General features: G+C 39.1%; 2 protein-coding genes across 5 annotated transcripts in view; one reads left to right on the forward strand and one right to left on the reverse strand.

Annotated features, from left to right (window-relative positions):
• LOC143218528 (uncharacterized) overlaps positions 1 to 17,953 on the forward strand; it is a 121,906-nt gene that overhangs the window by 4,762 nt on the left and 99,191 nt on the right. The gene's annotated exons all lie outside the window — the stretch shown is intronic.
• LOC143218522 (uncharacterized) lies at positions 175 to 5,577 on the reverse strand. The gene has a single exon (XM_076443746.1). It carries the CDS (start codon positions 5,060 to 5,062, stop codon positions 536 to 538), a length of 4,527 nt encoding a protein of 1,508 aa, XP_076299861.1. The 5' UTR covers positions 5,063 to 5,577; the 3' UTR covers positions 175 to 535.

Here is a 17,953-nt window from a genome sequence, read left to right on the forward strand (position 1 = left end):
GTAATCATTTGGATCTCTGTTCGTTGAATTAGCGTTGCGCAGCAGAAGAATCGCGTTTGCGTTCGAATCTTTCGACATTTCAGGCGCCCATGCTCCAGCTGCAACTAGTCCAGTCATTTGGTAGTTTTACCTGGAAAGTTTTCCGGGAGTTTTGAAAATTGGTAATTTTATAGATTCTGATGTGCTCTTTCCGAATTTCAACTTTGCCACCTCGTATCTTTGCCGCTCGCGCCGCCATATTGGAAAAATGGCGCCTAATAGCAGTTTTTTGACAATATCTCCTTTCCGACTCGTTTTACGATAAAAATATTTATATACAAAATTAAACTAGAGAAAATTTCCTACAATTTATGTAATAACAATTTTTTTGTAAAATCAATAGTTTTGGCGTACAAGCGCCGCGAAGTGTACTTCAACATACGTTTTGGCTAAAAAACTCATTTCCACACCACCTTGAGCTAGAGTAAGCGGCGCGTTTTTTTTATCGTGGTGTCCCTGGTAAGCCTAATCCACATGCAATGCACAATTCCGAAATTTAGCGCAATCTTCTCCTCTTTGTTGTTTTTGATGGACCAGGTGTTGCGAGTTCATTGTCTTCAATATCGATTGAGACGTCACAGACCGAAATTTCTTCCGCATCATCCGCGATAGGATTATCAGATTCATCGCGATCCTCTTCGTTTTCGATTTGATCATACGTTTGTTCGAAAACAGTCTCCGTTTCTTCCTCTTCATTGCTATCATATGATGGAACTTGCGAATTATCACAGATGCTATTACAATTCGTGCATAAAACGGAGCATTTTAACCCAGCTTTTCTGCATCCACAGGCTTTCTGACATCCCTTTTTGCATTTGCAATAAATAAGTTTCAACAAGGTTTCTGGAGCTGGGGGCTCGAGTGTTGTAACAGGAATTAGCCCACTATTGTTTCTGTTCCATCCCCATTGCTCTGCATTTTGTTCATTCCCATACCACTGCTGAACCTGGTGATAGGTTCGGAACGAATGTTGTCGTGCTGCTGCTTCTGTTGGTGGTAGCGACGCAATATTAAATTTACTTTTATATGCTGATTTTGTGAAGCATGCATATCTATAGTCGTTTAAGGACATGCTTTTCTTACTTTTCACATCACTATTACCGTATAATTCAAGAAGGAAGCGTTCTCCAGCTTTAGCAATGATCTCTGGATCAGCGTCTGGATTTTTAAATACCTGGATAACCTCGTTTAAATTTGGATTTTTTCGGAGTACATTAATAAATTTCATTTTTCCTTGATTAAAGAGTGCAGATGTTGTATCACAGCCACTAAAGGCATGCAAGAATAAAATATGATTTGCGGCTGTTTTATCTATGATACTTTCAGTTGAATATATTTGTTGCGAAATTTTTCCTTTTCCTGGTTTGAGAATATATATGTTTGATCGCGTAGATAGAGCTGTCAAAAGAATAAGAAGATCTACATCTTCGCCGACAACTATTATGGAATCGAATGCTGATGAAACAGTTATTGCCGTATTGATTATTAGAGTATCCGCATCTTCCGTGGCTTGTTTGACCATGAAATTCTCAGCTTCAAATTTTGTCTTCAACATTCTAATGAGGCGGTTCTTATTTGCATCATTCCCCAGGAATTTGTTTTGTGACACAGTTGGAATCATTGTCTCGTCAAAAAGTATGTCTACTGAAGCAGTTTTTCGTGATCGTCGGGATCGCTCCGCATATTTGGTACTACGGTTTGCTACATCTTCCGGATATCCGTCGAATACAATTATGGCATTGGATGTATATTTCGATCGAACGTATGTAACGTAGTTATTGCAAATAGATGAAAACGATTCACCGCGATGCCAAATGACTCGGTGTAATAAGTGTCCTCCGTCGATGACATATATTGTATCTCCAAAATTTATATCTCCAGAATGTTGCTCAAATGCCTTATACATAGAAGATTTAACGCATTTACGCATGCCTTCGTCATTGAAAAGAGATAATGGAAATGGGGCAAGTTCGTATGTAAGGAACTTTTCAAGTTCCTTTTCAGATTCTTTTGCAATGCACATTCTTTGAAAAATTAATAAAGGATTAATCGGGACAATTTCACCTTCTACCCGGATGCCTGCATTCATAACACCAAGTGATTTTATTCTGTCATTCCGTTTGAATTTTACGGTATAGAAATCGCTGCCAATGATTTTAGAGATGCCAGTACAACCAATTTCTTGAGACATGTGACAGTTTATCTTTTCATCTCCGAGAATTCCAGTGCTTATTGACATGATATCCTTTACTTCTGGAAAAGGTGGATGGTTGCACAACCAATCCATCAGTTTTTTTACGTCGTCGTTGTCACGATTAACCCGCGAACTTCTCGTTTCGACATGCTGCTCAGAACTGGAAAAAGCTACATTACAAAACTTTTCAACTTCGTCACAAATATTGTGCAGGAATACCATTCCTAAAGTCCACTTGGAAAGCACGCTTTCCTTGACTCCTCGTCCATGAGTAAGACCGCCAAGGCATTTCATCGTCCTCATCAATGATTGCTCAATCGTCATATCTGGCCATGTACCACACCAAAATTTGTCGGAACGTCTAATTGTAAAGTATCCTTTAGTTGTAAAAAGTTCATATTCTTCAGCTGTCATTCTTTCCTTCAAATCAAACATGTCTTGCAAATATAAATGGCTAGATTTTGCATATAGGAAGTGGCCACTGGCATGAAAATAAGGCATCATTTTCTGGACAGTGTCAAGATGTAAATTCCAGTTGCCCATTCTTTCTGCTTCGATGAATTGTTTAACAAGTGTAACCATCCGGAAATACTGTACCCATAATTTCGCTGTAGCGCCACGTTGTTCAAATTTAACCAATTGATTCTCAAATTTCTCAGCAAGTTCTTTGTAGAATTCTTCCTGGTCAGCCTTGAATATCACTGACCTATCGAAATTGTATAAAATTCTTTCTAATTCTGCACTGAGATCGGGTGTGAAATCTATTGATTGCAGTATAATTTTAGCAATTGAAAGATGAGTCAATATATGTGCTCTTACCGCACGCGAATACGCATGCCCGGCCATAATTTTTTCAATTGAATTTAATGCGTAAATGGTGTTAAAGAGCTCTTTCAATCCGCTTCCAGTCATTATGTATCCGATTGATCCCATGAACGACATTAACAAATGGAATCCACCGAGTCTTACGACAGTATTACTTAATTTGGAGTCCTCATCATACGAGGAAATGATTTCTCGCGCTTTGAAATACAGGGGCTGGTCAAATGTAACGAAACAAGTATGCTGGTGTAATGACTCACATTTTTCAGAAGCAGATAAGAGAGCAGTCAAAATTGTGTCGTAATCATTCGGTGGAGCATTAATGAAGGGTAAGCATCCTACAAATGATTTTTGGAAGGGGAGTTCCGCTGTCGCTTGTTCCATGAATCCACTCCATCCAGGTATGTTAGGTAGGTCGACCCATTTTCCATATAGCCATAATAAGTCCGAAACGGATGGCATAACTACTTCCGAAACAGCACGAATGCTACCGAGGTTTTGAATCTTTATTGTTTCCAAGCCCGTATCGTTTTTCTTCACAAATGTTTTTAATGCAATGGTACCACAACTACCTACGACTTTTGCAGACGGCATTTGCTTTAATCGTTGAATCTTTTGATCGGGAGCGATAGCATTTCTAGGTGTTACACAATGGATACCGCCCATGGCATGGAAAGTGTTATGACCATCTAATGTCTGCGTGTTGAAATCAGCGTTGTCAAAAACAAATTGTGAAAATGCGTTATCATCGATATGCAACGGTGAGCGCATAATAGCTGAAACTTCGAACAGCATTGTTTCGGTGTACGAAGAGCAAAATCCGAGAGATGATAATGTATCTACTAATCGCCGAGATCCATACTTTTGAAACAAAAATGCAGCTACTCCGACCTGTAATGATGATACGAAAGATTTCGGCCTTGCCGCGGCAATTATAGAATGTGCGAGAGCAATGCTTTTTTTCTTCCATTTCTCAAGAGACGCACGTTTATTCTTCAAAATCACATCATCCAGAAAAACGCGTAAAGTTTCAGGTATATCTGACTCAGACTCTTGAAAAAAATTATCTGATGGAGGATAATGTTTTGTCTCATAGACCCTAGAGCGAATATCCTCTATAACGATTGCTGCTGCTGTCTTTACAATACGCCGACGTTCTTCTATCTTGTCATCACTTTTTTGATTGTACCAGGCTTCCGTCAATAGCTTAAACCCCGTATTTCGGAAACAAACTACAGGAGCCTTATTGGCAGTGACGGCAATTAAAATATCATCACCATATTTTTTGAGGAGTTGTGCTTTCACCGTTTTTGTGTGTGGATGATAATCACCTTCAATTTTGGCCATCAATTCATCCAGAGAAAACTGACACTCATCGGAATTCTGCTCGAGATAAGAATAAATGTACTGCATCGCAGTATCGATCTCGTTTGCATACGGACCTCTTTTTTTTATTTCTTCAGGCGGTGGCGCTTGGTACAATTTCTTCATGCAGGAATTGTGATACTGTGCATCGGCTGCGACCAAATCATTGACATGCTCGAGACGCTCAACAATCGCTCGACCCCAATCATCATTACGAGCTCTAGCAAGTTCCGAAATACTGTTTTTCATCGATAGTTTACGTACACTATACACAACATTACGTTTGCACAAGCGCGTCTGTTTTTGTTTTGCTATAAACTCTGCTGTTGTCTCAGCAGCGCACAAAAAACAATTATTTTTGAATGAAAATGTTGGGTGCGTGGATCGCAGTTGCGGTTGAGAAGTCGTGACATCGCTTCCTCTACGCAATGATGCAGCGATTAACTTCTCATTGTTGTATCGTTTTCTACATACATCGTGAACCACTATCGATCTTAGTCCCTCTAAAAGTTTACCCTTGTTGTCCTTTCTTCTAATACTTGACGTACGAAAAGTCTCCAATCCTTTTTCCTTCACTTCAATTACTTCACTTTCTTGTAATGGATTCACACAAATAAAACAATTTACTTTTTTAGAAGCCATGGCTCTATAAACACAAACGACACTCTAAAACAATAGGCGTATACTGATTGTCAGACTAAATACTTCTATTGAATTTTGCCGGCATTTGTTTCGCAGGAGGGAGAGAGGGGGCCCGAAAACAATGGCGACACATTGCCATGCGACACATTACATTCCCAGTAAAATATTTTTCGTAAATATACGAAAAACACGCATTGGTGTCGATGAATAATAGTTTGCGGCGCTCGTACGCCAAAACTATTGATTTTACAAAAAAATTGTTATTACATAAATTGTAGGAAATTTTCTCTAGTTTAATTTTGTATATAAATATTTTTATCGTAAAACGAGTCGGAAAGGAGATATTGTCAAAAAACTGCTATTAGGCGCCATTTTTCCAATATGGCGGCGCGAGCGGCAAAGATACGAGGTGGCAAAGTTGAAATTCGGAAAGAGCACATCAAAATCTATAAAATTACCAATTTTCAAAACTCCCGGAAAACTTTCCAGGTAACCTTCTTTTTTCGAACCAAATGACTGGACTAAACGGGCCACTGCAAAAGTGGTCCACGCAGTCGATGCGGCTGCCGGGTGCGGTGTAGGTATTCGCGATTTCGATTAGAGTTCCGAGAGAATCATAATCTGTTGTCGCGATTGTCTTAGTGTCGCGAAAAATACCACCGCGTTGTTTATAGGCGGAATTAAAGTGAACGCGATAGTTGAACGATCGCGTCTACACGCATATTGAAAAACGGACCTAAACGATTCGATTTAATTATTTATAAGAGTCGCGACCTCGTATTAGAGTAGAGGATCAACATTGCGGAACCAGTAGCGCACGGAGCATACGACCATTAAATTCCAGAGATACTTAATATTACTTTAGAGTTTTTGATACCGTCAAAATTGTGGAGCATACGCCCACCGGACCACTACGTAGAGAAGAAACGTATTGGTACGTTCTTAGGCCAGGTTTGCCGTAAGCAGTTAGCGCAAAATCACGGTGCAGGTTACTACGTTCAACTCCCCGCGGTGTGCCATGCCCATAACACACGACTCGTTTGCCGTTCGAGCAATGGAATAAGTGTTTCCGCTGTCATTCGACAATACCGTACGCAAAAAGAAGACGTATTAAGTTACGTCACCTGTGGCGGTATGCACGACAATGCCATGGTGAGCATCGTATTAGCATCTAATGCGGTGCAAGCCATGGTGTTGGGCGTGATTTGCGATGGCGGAAAACACTGTAGCTTACCTGAACGTAGCGACGCGTGCCTTTGGCCATTTGATGGTGTGTGAGCGCTAAATGCAGGGAACGGACCACTGCGTTTCACCAGCATGTATACTTTTCGGACTAATCCCCCACGACGTAGTGGTTCGATCGCGTTGGTAGACATACACGATGTGTATGTAAACTGTAAACGTATCGAACGCCTCGTCGGCCCGTAAGGTAAAAGACGAGGTATCATTACGTTAAGCGAAGTAGTTTTATCGATGGAATTTTTAATGTTCGTCGCGCCGCTGGTTTTTGCAATTCTGCAATAATATTCGAGGTCGCGAAGTATAGTCCTCTTCTCGTATGTTACCGTGAGAATTTGCAGAATCGAATCAGTTCAATGTGTACGTTTTCAATAAGTGGTAGAAAACACCGCCTCCTAGAGTTGCGATAAATCAAATGCCGCACTGCACCTCGACATGACTGCTTCTAAAATAGAATAGCAATAGTTGTTCCGTTTCATCGTTTTAATATATTTTTGTGATTTAAAGGCGCCTCTCCCTTTATTACTGCGATATTAACTGCATTCGCACAATGGTACACATCTGCGTACAGTACGCAGCGAAATGTTTCAGAATCATGTGCTTTCTCGTATCGTGGGGGTTTATAAAATGAGTATATGGAATAGAGTAAAAACTTTTACGGCGTACGAATATCACATTAGCCTATATCTTCCGGATGGATGTCCGAAGTACGTCCGTATCGGACGTTTGTATGTCCCACTGACTTCCGATTTACAGTCGTGGACAAAATTAAGTGGACAGAACATAAATTCTGAATAATCTCTATTTTCATTTATTGCGTTATAAATTTATTTGGGATATGTTTAACATGATAAATGTTTATACACAACGAAAGAACATATTTAGTATGTGAAAGTATAAATATAATGTTTCTGTTATTATTTATACGTATGTAAGTGTCTTTTACTCAATTAATTTCTCTTTTTTTGGGAACATTCATAAATAAGTAAACTGAATTGTTTCTCTGTAAATCAAAGAAACAACATTCAATGTTTATTATCCACTCTGTTGTGTTCCTTTTTTACAATTACAATTTCTTATTATCACAGTCTCTTTTGTTGTCATTCGTACACTCCTTTCTGCCACGTGTTTCTCATCATCACCTTCACCTTATTATCTTTTGTTAATATTTATATCCCATAATCGATATCCATTGTTGGTATATCCAATCATTATACATTCCTTTGCCTTTGGATCAAATTTTCTTCTAAGCTCTCTTGGAATGTGTGCAAATGCTTGTGAGCCAAATACTCTCATGTTATTAACATTCGGTTTCTTGCCTAGCCATATCGCTGCTGGTACTTCATCGTCTATATTTCCTGCATTCGGACTCCTATTCATTGTATATGCAGCCACTCTTATTGCCTCATTCCAAAATGTCTTTGGCATTTTTGCATCATTCAACATTGTGCGACCTTTATCTAACACACTTCTGTTAAACCTTTCAGTTTTTCCATTTTGTTCAGGGTGTAAGGTACAGTATAGTCAATGTATGTTCCATTTAGCTTGCAAAACTGTTTAAATTCGTTAGATACGTATTCTCTCCCATTATCGCATCTAAAAATTGAAATTTTTGAATTGAACTTTGCTTGAACCATTAGTGCATACTCTCTGAAACATTCCAGTACATCACTCTTATTTTTAATCATGTACAAATGTATAAAATTCGAATAATCATCAAGAAACGTGACGAAATACTTTTCTCCATTATGTGACAATGGTGTGACAGGACCAACCACGTCACTGTGAATAATTTCAAGTATTCTACTAGCCTTTTTTTCTCGTTCCAAATTTGGATCTTGTCATTTTACCTTTTATACATGCATCACATATTTCAATTCCATGTACCATCTTTTTTGTTATCAATTTCTTTAAATTCGAATTGCATATATGTCCATACCTTTTGTGGCAGAGTTTTCCATCTTGACATTCTAACTGTATATTTAGACTTTCATTGTTTCTTAGTTTAAATGGTATTTCATATAAATTTGTTCTATGTATAGCCAAAACCTATCATACCTTTATAATTATGCAGGCTGACTTTACCATTTTCAAAAATTACCAAAAAATTGCCATTTCTAACTTCTTCACTGACAACTAGTTCCTTCTTAGTTTAGGAACATATGTATAGCACATTCTGAATCGTACATTCTAAATCTTTTCCATATACATTACTAGTTACCCTGATATTTCCAATACTAATTGCTTCCATATAGTTATCATTTTTTGTTACTGCTATCATAAAATAGGTTTATTTAACATTACTAATTCATGGAAATACTATTTATCTCTCACTAAATGGTCTGTACACCCTGAGTCAACACAAAATTTGAATTCATTATTAATTTTCCTACTTGAATTTTCTATTCTATCTGACAGGAAACAAACTCCTCTTTGATCTCTATGTTCTTCTCCACTCACGTAGTTTCCTCTTCTATCTTCATTACTCCTGTATCCTGGCCTTCTTATAATAACGTCCTCTATGACCTGTCATTCTACCTCTTCCCCTTCTATAGTTCATTCTTCCTCGATTGAATCTTTCATAGGTATTCTCTTGCAGTTTTGGACAATTTCTTTTATAGTGTCCGACTTCTCTACATAGGTAACATGCTCCTTGTTTGCACAAAAATTTTTCGGATTTCGCTTCTTCTTTACTCTGTTCAACTCTGCCAGCTGCTTTCCTTCTTTCCACTTGTACTCTTAACCTTGCTTTTACCACATCTATTGTTAGTTCCTCAGGAGGCATATTTTCTAGAATTGCAATTACTGTCTCATATGACTTGGGCATAGCTAATAACAAATTACACACAATTTCTTGTTCTCCAGTGTTAGCTCCTGTGGCTCTCAATTGTCTAATAGTCTAGGCGAAACATTCATGGCGCCTGTTGTGTCCTCTTCCAACTCTATAGCACTTCTCTCGTGGGATGAGTCCATACTTATTTGAGTTCGTATTTATGTATACAGGGTGTCCCAAGACCCCTTCGACTCCGGGAAATGGGAGGTTCCTTAGGTCATTTGAAGCAACATTTTCCTTTGCACCAATGTCAGCCGGGGCTTTGTTTAGGAGTTATTAACGAAAAACACGGACCAATCAGAGCGCGACCTAGACGCGCGATGGCACGTTCAGCCCGGCGCGCCGGGAGACGAGCGTGGTGTAACGCCGCGATGCTGTAACGAACAAGAGTTTCTCGAGATTATGTGAATCCTCCCCGATTTGGATGAGCTTTGGATATGTTGTCAAGACCATGATTCTGAACAACATTTCCCTTTACAGTTTTTGTCGGCCGGCTTTAGTTTACGCGATAAATGTAAAAACTTTTAATTGTAAATCGATCGATTGTACTATCTTTTACCCGATTTGGATGAGTTTTGGATATGTTGTCAAGACCATGATTCTGAACAACATTTCCTTTAGACTTTTTGTCGGTCGCGAAAGAACTTTACTTGTCAATTCATATGGGTGGATCTTTTTACCCGACTTACGGCAACGTTACCCGAACGAGAGAAGAAGCAGAAACTGATTGTATTGAAAACTCACTTATTCAGCCGTAAATCCATTTGCTGCTTCGAAATGTGTGTCACTGGGTCACTCGGTGACGAACTGTACAGATGTCTTCAGGTATACGACAGTACCGAAAGCTAAGGGACGTACGGCCAGGTCGACGAACTGCACAGCCGGTGGTAGAAAGCCTAATGGATGCGCGGTCAAGTCGACGATCCAGAATTTCACTTTCACTTTCGAATCGATAAATAATTCGTATGTTTATTTCACACAGATGCCTTGAAATTTTTCCACACTCACAATCACTGTTCACATTTGTCAACACATAGTTATGCACTAATAATAATTGCTTAAACTAATTAAACGATTATTTAATCTAATCACTAGACTGCGGATCTTTATGTAAAATGAAAGTTGGCTGCCGCTATTACAACGGACAGGAGCCAGACAGATATTTGATTCTTACTGTGATCATTTTAAGAAGTTGAAAATAATACATTGGTGTTCTGAAATTACTTTAATCTCTCTAGTGTCTTAAAATGCACCTACTCATGTTTGCTACAAATGCATTAAATCCGCAGTCTAGTGATTGCATTACCTGATTGTTGTGATTTGTGCAACAGGACAAGGGATATGGCAATTATTATTAGTGCATAACTATGTGTTGACAAATGTGAACAGTGATTGTGAGTGTGGAAAAATTTCAAGGCATCTGTGTGAAATAAACATACGAATTATTTATCGATTCGAAAGTGAAAGTGAAATTCTGGATCGTCGACTTGACCGCGCATCCCTTAGGCCTTTTACCACCGGCTGTGCAGTTCGTCGACCTGGCCGTACGTCCCTTAGCTTTCGGTACTGTCGTATACCTGAAGACATCTGTGCAGTTCGTCACCGAGTGACCCAGTGACACACATTTCGAAGCAGCAAATGGATTTACGGCTGAATAAGTGAGGTTTTAATACAATCAGTTTCTGCTTTTTCCCTCGTTCGGGTAAAGTTGCCGTAAGTCGGGTAAAGAGATCCACCCATATGAATTGACAAGTAAAGTTCTTCCGACCGACAAAAACTGTAAAGGGTAATGTTGTTCAGAATCATGGTCTTGACAACATATCCAAAGCTCATCGAAATCGGAGAGGAGATAGTTCAGATAGTACATCGATCGATTTACAGTTACAAGTTACTTATCGCGTAAACTAAAGCCGGCCGACAAAAACTGTAAAGGGAAATGTTGTTCAGAATCATGGTCTTGACAACATATCCAAAACTCATCCAAATCGGGGAAGATTCACATAATCTCGAGAAACTCTTGTTCGTTGCGGCATCGCGGCGTTACACCGCGCTCGTCTCCCGGCGCGGCGGGCTGAACGTGCCATCGCGCGTCTAGGTCGCGCTCTGATTGGTCCGTGTTTTTCGTTAATAACTCCTAAACAAAGCCCCGGCTGACATTGGTGCAAAGGAAAATGTTGCTTCAAATGACCTAAGGAACCTCCCATTTCCCGGAGTCGAAGGGGTCTTGGGACACCCTGTATACTGTAAAAATTTGTGTAAATTAACATCGGCTTGTTCATAATAATAAATAATAATAATAATAATAATAATAATAATAATAATAATAATAATATTTTTCTTTATACCTTTAGAAATTAATCTTGGTTCGTTGATCGTTGATTTCTCGTTATAATAGCTCGTCAATCGTTGATTTGCTGTCGACTGGTGTATCACCCAATGTGCGGTTAGTGCTTCGATCGCGGCCAAATTTTCTCGCGCATGCGCGAGAACAACTGTATTTGTGTATATTTTGTAACTCGTAGGACATGTCCTGGAGTCTTCTTGTCTCAGGGATCTGCCCAGCAGATTGGCGAGGGGCGCAGCGGTAAGGGGCCTGGTACCGCGCGGAATATGGCAAGCCTGGCTCTGACAGCTCTGCTATCCAATAGTTTTTCATGGCCAAAAGTAATTTAGCGTTATTTAAAGTTGAAGATTATAGTATGCTAGGTCGTTGAATTTGTTTCGAGACCAGCAATAATATTATAAAGTCAGAAATATATAGTAACATTTAAAAAATTGACTTGATTGCCATTTTTATAAACAAAAAAATTGACTTTTGGCCACGAAAAACGGGTTTCCAGACAATAGTGGCGGCAGGCGGGGTCGTACGCTATTGGTTCCGGATCGATTGCATGATCCAGGGAGACGACGCACACTGGGCTAAACCGACGAAATCTGTGTCAAAATCAAAGAACTTTCGATAGAAATGAGATAGAACGATGAAATTTTTTTAAAATAAAAGCTGAAACTTTGCAGAATATGGGATAATTATGGAGATTGTGGTGCGTGTTAGAAATATAAGGTCTTGTTCCGTGGGAACAGAATAAATATTTTGTACATAGATACAACAGTTTAATGTGGAACACACACACACTTTAATGCAATACTTTTATATTATAATTGTTAGATTATTGAATATATAACGGTTTATTGATAATGAACGATACATGAAGAATACATATTGCGACACGCGACAAGACACGAGGACCGCACGATGGCTTGCGTAGACCAATGCTCATGCGCACATCATACTCGCGCGCACTCTTGCAAACACTTCCGCGCACACTCGTCGGCGCACGCTCGCACGTTACAGGATGTGTGACAAACTTCCATCAATCCCCCACTTTTGGCACACATCTATGTCTCTTGCATACAACTTATTTCTCATACAATCGTAATTTTTCTACATGAACACTCATTACATTGTATGGTAATGCTTTGGTGAAAATATCCGCCACATTATCACCAGAAGACACATACCTCAGCTTTATCAAACCTTCCTCACATTTTTCTCGAGTAATATGGTACGCAATATCTATGTGTTTTGTCTTCGATCTCTCTACTCTATTCAATGTGAAGTCGATAGCTGATCTATTATCACACCTAATGATGTATGGCTCACGCGGTATATTAATATTAATCAGTAGCTGTAACTCTTTATACATCATGTTTATCCATATCGCCTCTTTCACAGCACATTCCAACGCTATATATTCCGCCTCCATGGTAGATGTGGATATGGATCTTTGTTTGTTTGACTTCCAAGAAATCGGATTTCCTCCTAAATAAGCTATCATTCCGCTGTACGAATGCCTATCGTCAATGTCGGCAGCCCAGTCCGCATCGCTAAATATTTCTATTTCACTGTCTCCTTGACTATATATCATACTTCTCTCTCTCGTAGTGAACAAATATCTTAACACCCTTTTCGCTTGCATCCAGTGCATTTTACCTGGATCCGATACAAACTGTGCTAATTTCGATACCGCATACATTATATCCGGTCGGGTCGCCAACGCTATGTACATTAGTGATCCTACCAGTCGTCTATATGGCACATTTTTCATCCCCTCTCTTTCCATTTTACTTGAAGGGCTATCCTGCTTCGATAATTTTATACCTGCCTCGATTGGCGTTTTTGTGGTTTTACACTCTATCATATTGTATTCATCTAATAGTTTCTGTATATACAACTCTTGTGACAGTTTCATAGTTTTATCAGTATATGTAATACTTATCCCTAATAAATAAGACGCTATTCCTAAATCTCTTATTTCATATTGTGACATTAATAATACTTTAACTCGTTTTACTTTATCTACATTTTTACTGAATAACACTATATCATCGACATAAATAGTTAGAATGAGATCGCGATCATATATGTAGACGCAGTTATTGCTTTTTAATCTTTGGAATCCGTTTTTAATTAGGAACATATCAATTGCATCATTCCAATTCCGACCTGACTGTTTTAACCCGTAAATCGGTCTTTTCAATTTTGCTACCTTTGTATCTGTTTCGCTATATCCCGGTGGTAACTTCATATATATTTTCTCAGTCAGTTCTCCATACAAATATGCACATTTAACATCTAAATGATGTGCCTGCCAACCTTCGCACATTGACATTGCCAATAACATCCTAATAGTCGACATGTTGGCAACTGGAGCATATGATTCAAAATAGTCTACATCTTTCTTTTGACCATACCCCTGCGCTACCAATCTCGCTTTATACCTAATAACCTTGCCGGTGGGATCCGTCTTGACCTTGTAGACCCATTTGCTACCGATACATGACATATTTTCGACTCTATTTACAACCTCCCACGTATTTCTGCTTTCTAAGCTCTGTAATTCCTCATCCATTGCCATTTTCCATTGTTCGGATTGAGGTAATGACATCGCTTGCTCGAACGTTGTAGGTTCGATTATCTCTGCTAGGTTAATTTCAATATTTTTAGGTTTACCTTTACAACCCCAAGGATTTCTAATAACCTTTCCGCGTTTTCGTTTATTTATAACAATATCTGATTTTCGCGTCTCTCGTAAACTGCTAACATCACTATTTATATTTGTTTCTACTTTATCGTTTTCTAATTTCAGCATTTCTTCTATTGGTACACTACTTGTTGCTTCATCTAGTTTTACTTCTTCCTTGTTAATTTCTATCTCATTTGTTACATCATTGGCTCTATTTTCGTCGTAAAATGGTATTTCATATGTTTCTTTCCCATGAATATATTCAAATCCACATACTTCTTCCACGAATTCTACATGTTTACTATGGATAATATCGTCTTTCGAAGGGTCATATAGCCGATATCCCTTCGTTTGTGTCGAATACCCTACAAATATACATTCTTTCGCCCTTGGATTGAGCTTATGCTTACCGTGTCCCGAGAGATGTACATACGCCAAACATCCATACGTTTTTAAATGCCTCACGCTTGGTCTGTTTCCAGTCCACATACCTTCCGGGACATTATCGCCGATTGCTGAATGCATGACTCTGTTTTTGGTATAGCATGCAGCAAGCAACGCTTCTGCCCAAAATCTTTCGGGTAATTTTGCTGTCTTTAACATCGCACGCACAAGATTCATTAAGGTTCTGTTAACCCTTTCGGCTACACCGTTCATTTGTGGTGTATACGCATTTGTGCGTTCATGTCTTATACCTAATTTATCAAATAACGTTTCTAATTCCTTGTTACAAAATTCTAATCCGTTATCAGTTCTTATTCTCTTTATTTTTCTATTCAGTTCCCTTTCTACTCTAGCTATATATTTTTGTATGAAACCAGATACTTCGTCTTTACTTTTTAAACAATATATTGTTGTTTTCCTAGAATAGTCATCAGTAAGAGTGAGAAAATATTTTGAACCCCCCATTGATTTTACTGGTAATGGTCCACATAAATCTGAATGAATTAAATCCAATACAGCTTTCGTTTGTCTACCTCCCATGCTCTTACATGGAGCTTTCACAGATTTGCCTACGCTACATCCATTACAATGAACATCCTTTATATTTAAATTTTCCAAGCCTCTAACTAAGCTCTTATTTGATATTTCGCGAATATTTCTTGTGCTTATATGGCAAAATCGTTGATGCCATTTCTCACTATCATCTAATTTATCATTCTTGACAATATGTGTTTCCACTTGATTTGGCCTGCTTTTAGTTACATTAGCTCTAACGATATATAATCCATTTTTACAGAATGCTTCCCCCACTATCGTCTTAGTCTTCTTATTTAAAATGCTTAATCTATGATTATCTATTATTAGTCGTTTCTGCTTACTCTCTATTTGTGATACTGACAATAAGTTTCTTCTTACATTAGGAACATGGTACACATTGTGCAAAGTTATATCAAAACTGTCATTATTTACATAAGTCTCTATGTTAATATCACCGATTCCTATTGCCTTTAAGTTATCCTGCGCATTGTTGTCAGCTGAGTAAATTGTTTCATTCGCTATTGACTTATAATTAACAAACCAATCTCTATGTTTACAAATGTGGTGAGTCGCACCACTATCTATTAACCAAGAGTCATCTAATTGAACATTATTTAATTCTAATAAGAACATATCTTTCCGCTTATACTGCTTATCATTAGACGTACCCTGTTTCCACTTTGTCGTTGTGCTTTGTGTCCTTGTTTTACAATAATGTGCAAGGTGTCCCTGTTTACCGCACTTGAAGCATTTCCTTTCATCCTTTCTATATTCCTTCGGTTGATTATACGCTTCTCTGTTTTGATGAGGCGTCTCTCTGGTTTGATGGTGCGCTTCTTTTCTTTCTTCAGGGCTGCTGCTCTCCTTCGCTGCTCTCCTGTCGTACTCGTTCAGCAATATTCCTTTTATTTCTGACGACTTAAACTTTTCGTCATCGAGGTTCGCTAATGCCATGATAATTCCTTCGTATGTATCCGGTAATCCACATAGCATTGCATACGCTAAATCGTCATCTCTGATTTCATGACCTGCTTCTTTAAGACTGTCGCTACATGTCTTTATTTTTCCTAAATACGACATCATTGTTTCATCATGCTCAAGCTTTATCGAAACCATTTGTTTCTTGAGTTGTAATATTCTAGGCCTCGACTTTGGTTCAAATACCTTTGTTAGCGCATCCCAGGCTTCAGATGCTTTTGTACAGTCCATGATGTGTATTTGGTGTTCCGGCTCAATACTTAATGCAATCGTGGCTAGTGCTTTGTCTTCTTTACGTCTAAAGATTGTCCTTGCTTCGTTCTCGGTTGGTTCAACAGCTTCGCCGTTCACGTGTTGCCATAATTCACGTTGTACTAAAGCCATTTTCACGTTAAACTTCCATGATCGGTAATTGTTCCCATTTAATTTATCTATCCGATCAGTTTGTATTAGAGTAGCCATTTTTCCTTTATTTATTTATTAATCGTACCTCTTTATAATTTTCGGAACACGTGGTTATTCTCACATAACCTCACTTTTAAATATAACTTTCTTTCTATTTATGCGTGTCTTTTATCTCCACTTCCGTTCGCGTGATGGAACCGTTCCTGGGCCCATAACCTTGTTAGATTATTGAATATATAACGGTTTATTGATAATGAACGATACATGAAGAATACATATTGCGACACGCGACAAGACACGAGGACCGCACGATGGCTTGCGTAGACCAATGCTCATGCGCACATCATACTCGCGCGCACTCTTGCAAACACTTCCGCGCACACTCGTCGGCGCACGCTCGCACGTTACAGGATGTGTGACAAACTTCCATCAATAATAATAAATAATATTCGACTGTTGCGATGCCGACCATGCGGCTACAAGCGACACGTGAAGAGTAGTGAACAAAGAACGAGCGGGAACACACGATACTCGTAACCTATTATAGGTGTCGCTATATTGTCGCGTGCTTATTGCCGCGAGATTATGAACGGCTCAACACGCCCCCTCAAGAAGCACGCTCAATCTTGAAGCAACTCTCTCCAGTGCAACAACCAAGTTCATTAACACATCTCCAATGTGTTACTCGTGCCAATGGCTTGGTTAAAATATCCGCAGTCATCTGGCCCGTCGGAACGTGTTTGAGGGTAACCAATTCCCTTTCAACTGCATCTCGAACGAAGTGATGTCGAATGTCTATATGTTTAGTTCGTGAATGATAAACAGGATCACTAGCCAAACATATTGCTCCATTGTTATCGACATTCAATGTAGTCTCGGCGAGTTTCCTAAAACCCAATTCGTCAATGAGGCTTCTTAAATGTAATACCTCCTTCACTGCCTCAGATAAACTGACATATTCCGCCTCGGTAGACGATAATGCCACAGTACGCTGCTTCTGCGACTTCCAGACTATGGCTCCGTTTCCAAGAAGGAAAGTATAGCCCGTATATGAACGCCTGTCCTGAGTACATCCACCCCAGTCCGCGTCCGAATATCCTAATAGCATCTCATCGGACTTGGTATATTTGATTCCAAGTGTCTTCGTGCCCGCTAAGTACCTTAAGATCCGCTTTGCAGCCTTTACATCCTGTGGTCTCGGGTCATTGACAACCTGAGAAAGTCTAGATACAGTGTTTGATATATCTGGTCTGGTACCAACAGCCAGGTACGTCAAAGAGCCTATTAGCTCGCGATAACCTCGATTGTCCATTATTTTATCTGTACAGGAACTACTTGATATTTTTCCTGTATTATACTCTGGATGGGTTGTTTTCAACTCCGCTGGAGTCATTATCGGATTACAATGACTCATCCCATATCGAGTAAGAA

This window comes from Lasioglossum baleicum, chromosome 19 (assembly GCF_051020765.1).
Source record: "Lasioglossum baleicum chromosome 19, iyLasBale1, whole genome shotgun sequence".
Classification (NCBI taxonomy): domain Eukaryota; kingdom Metazoa; phylum Arthropoda; class Insecta; order Hymenoptera; family Halictidae; genus Lasioglossum; species Lasioglossum baleicum.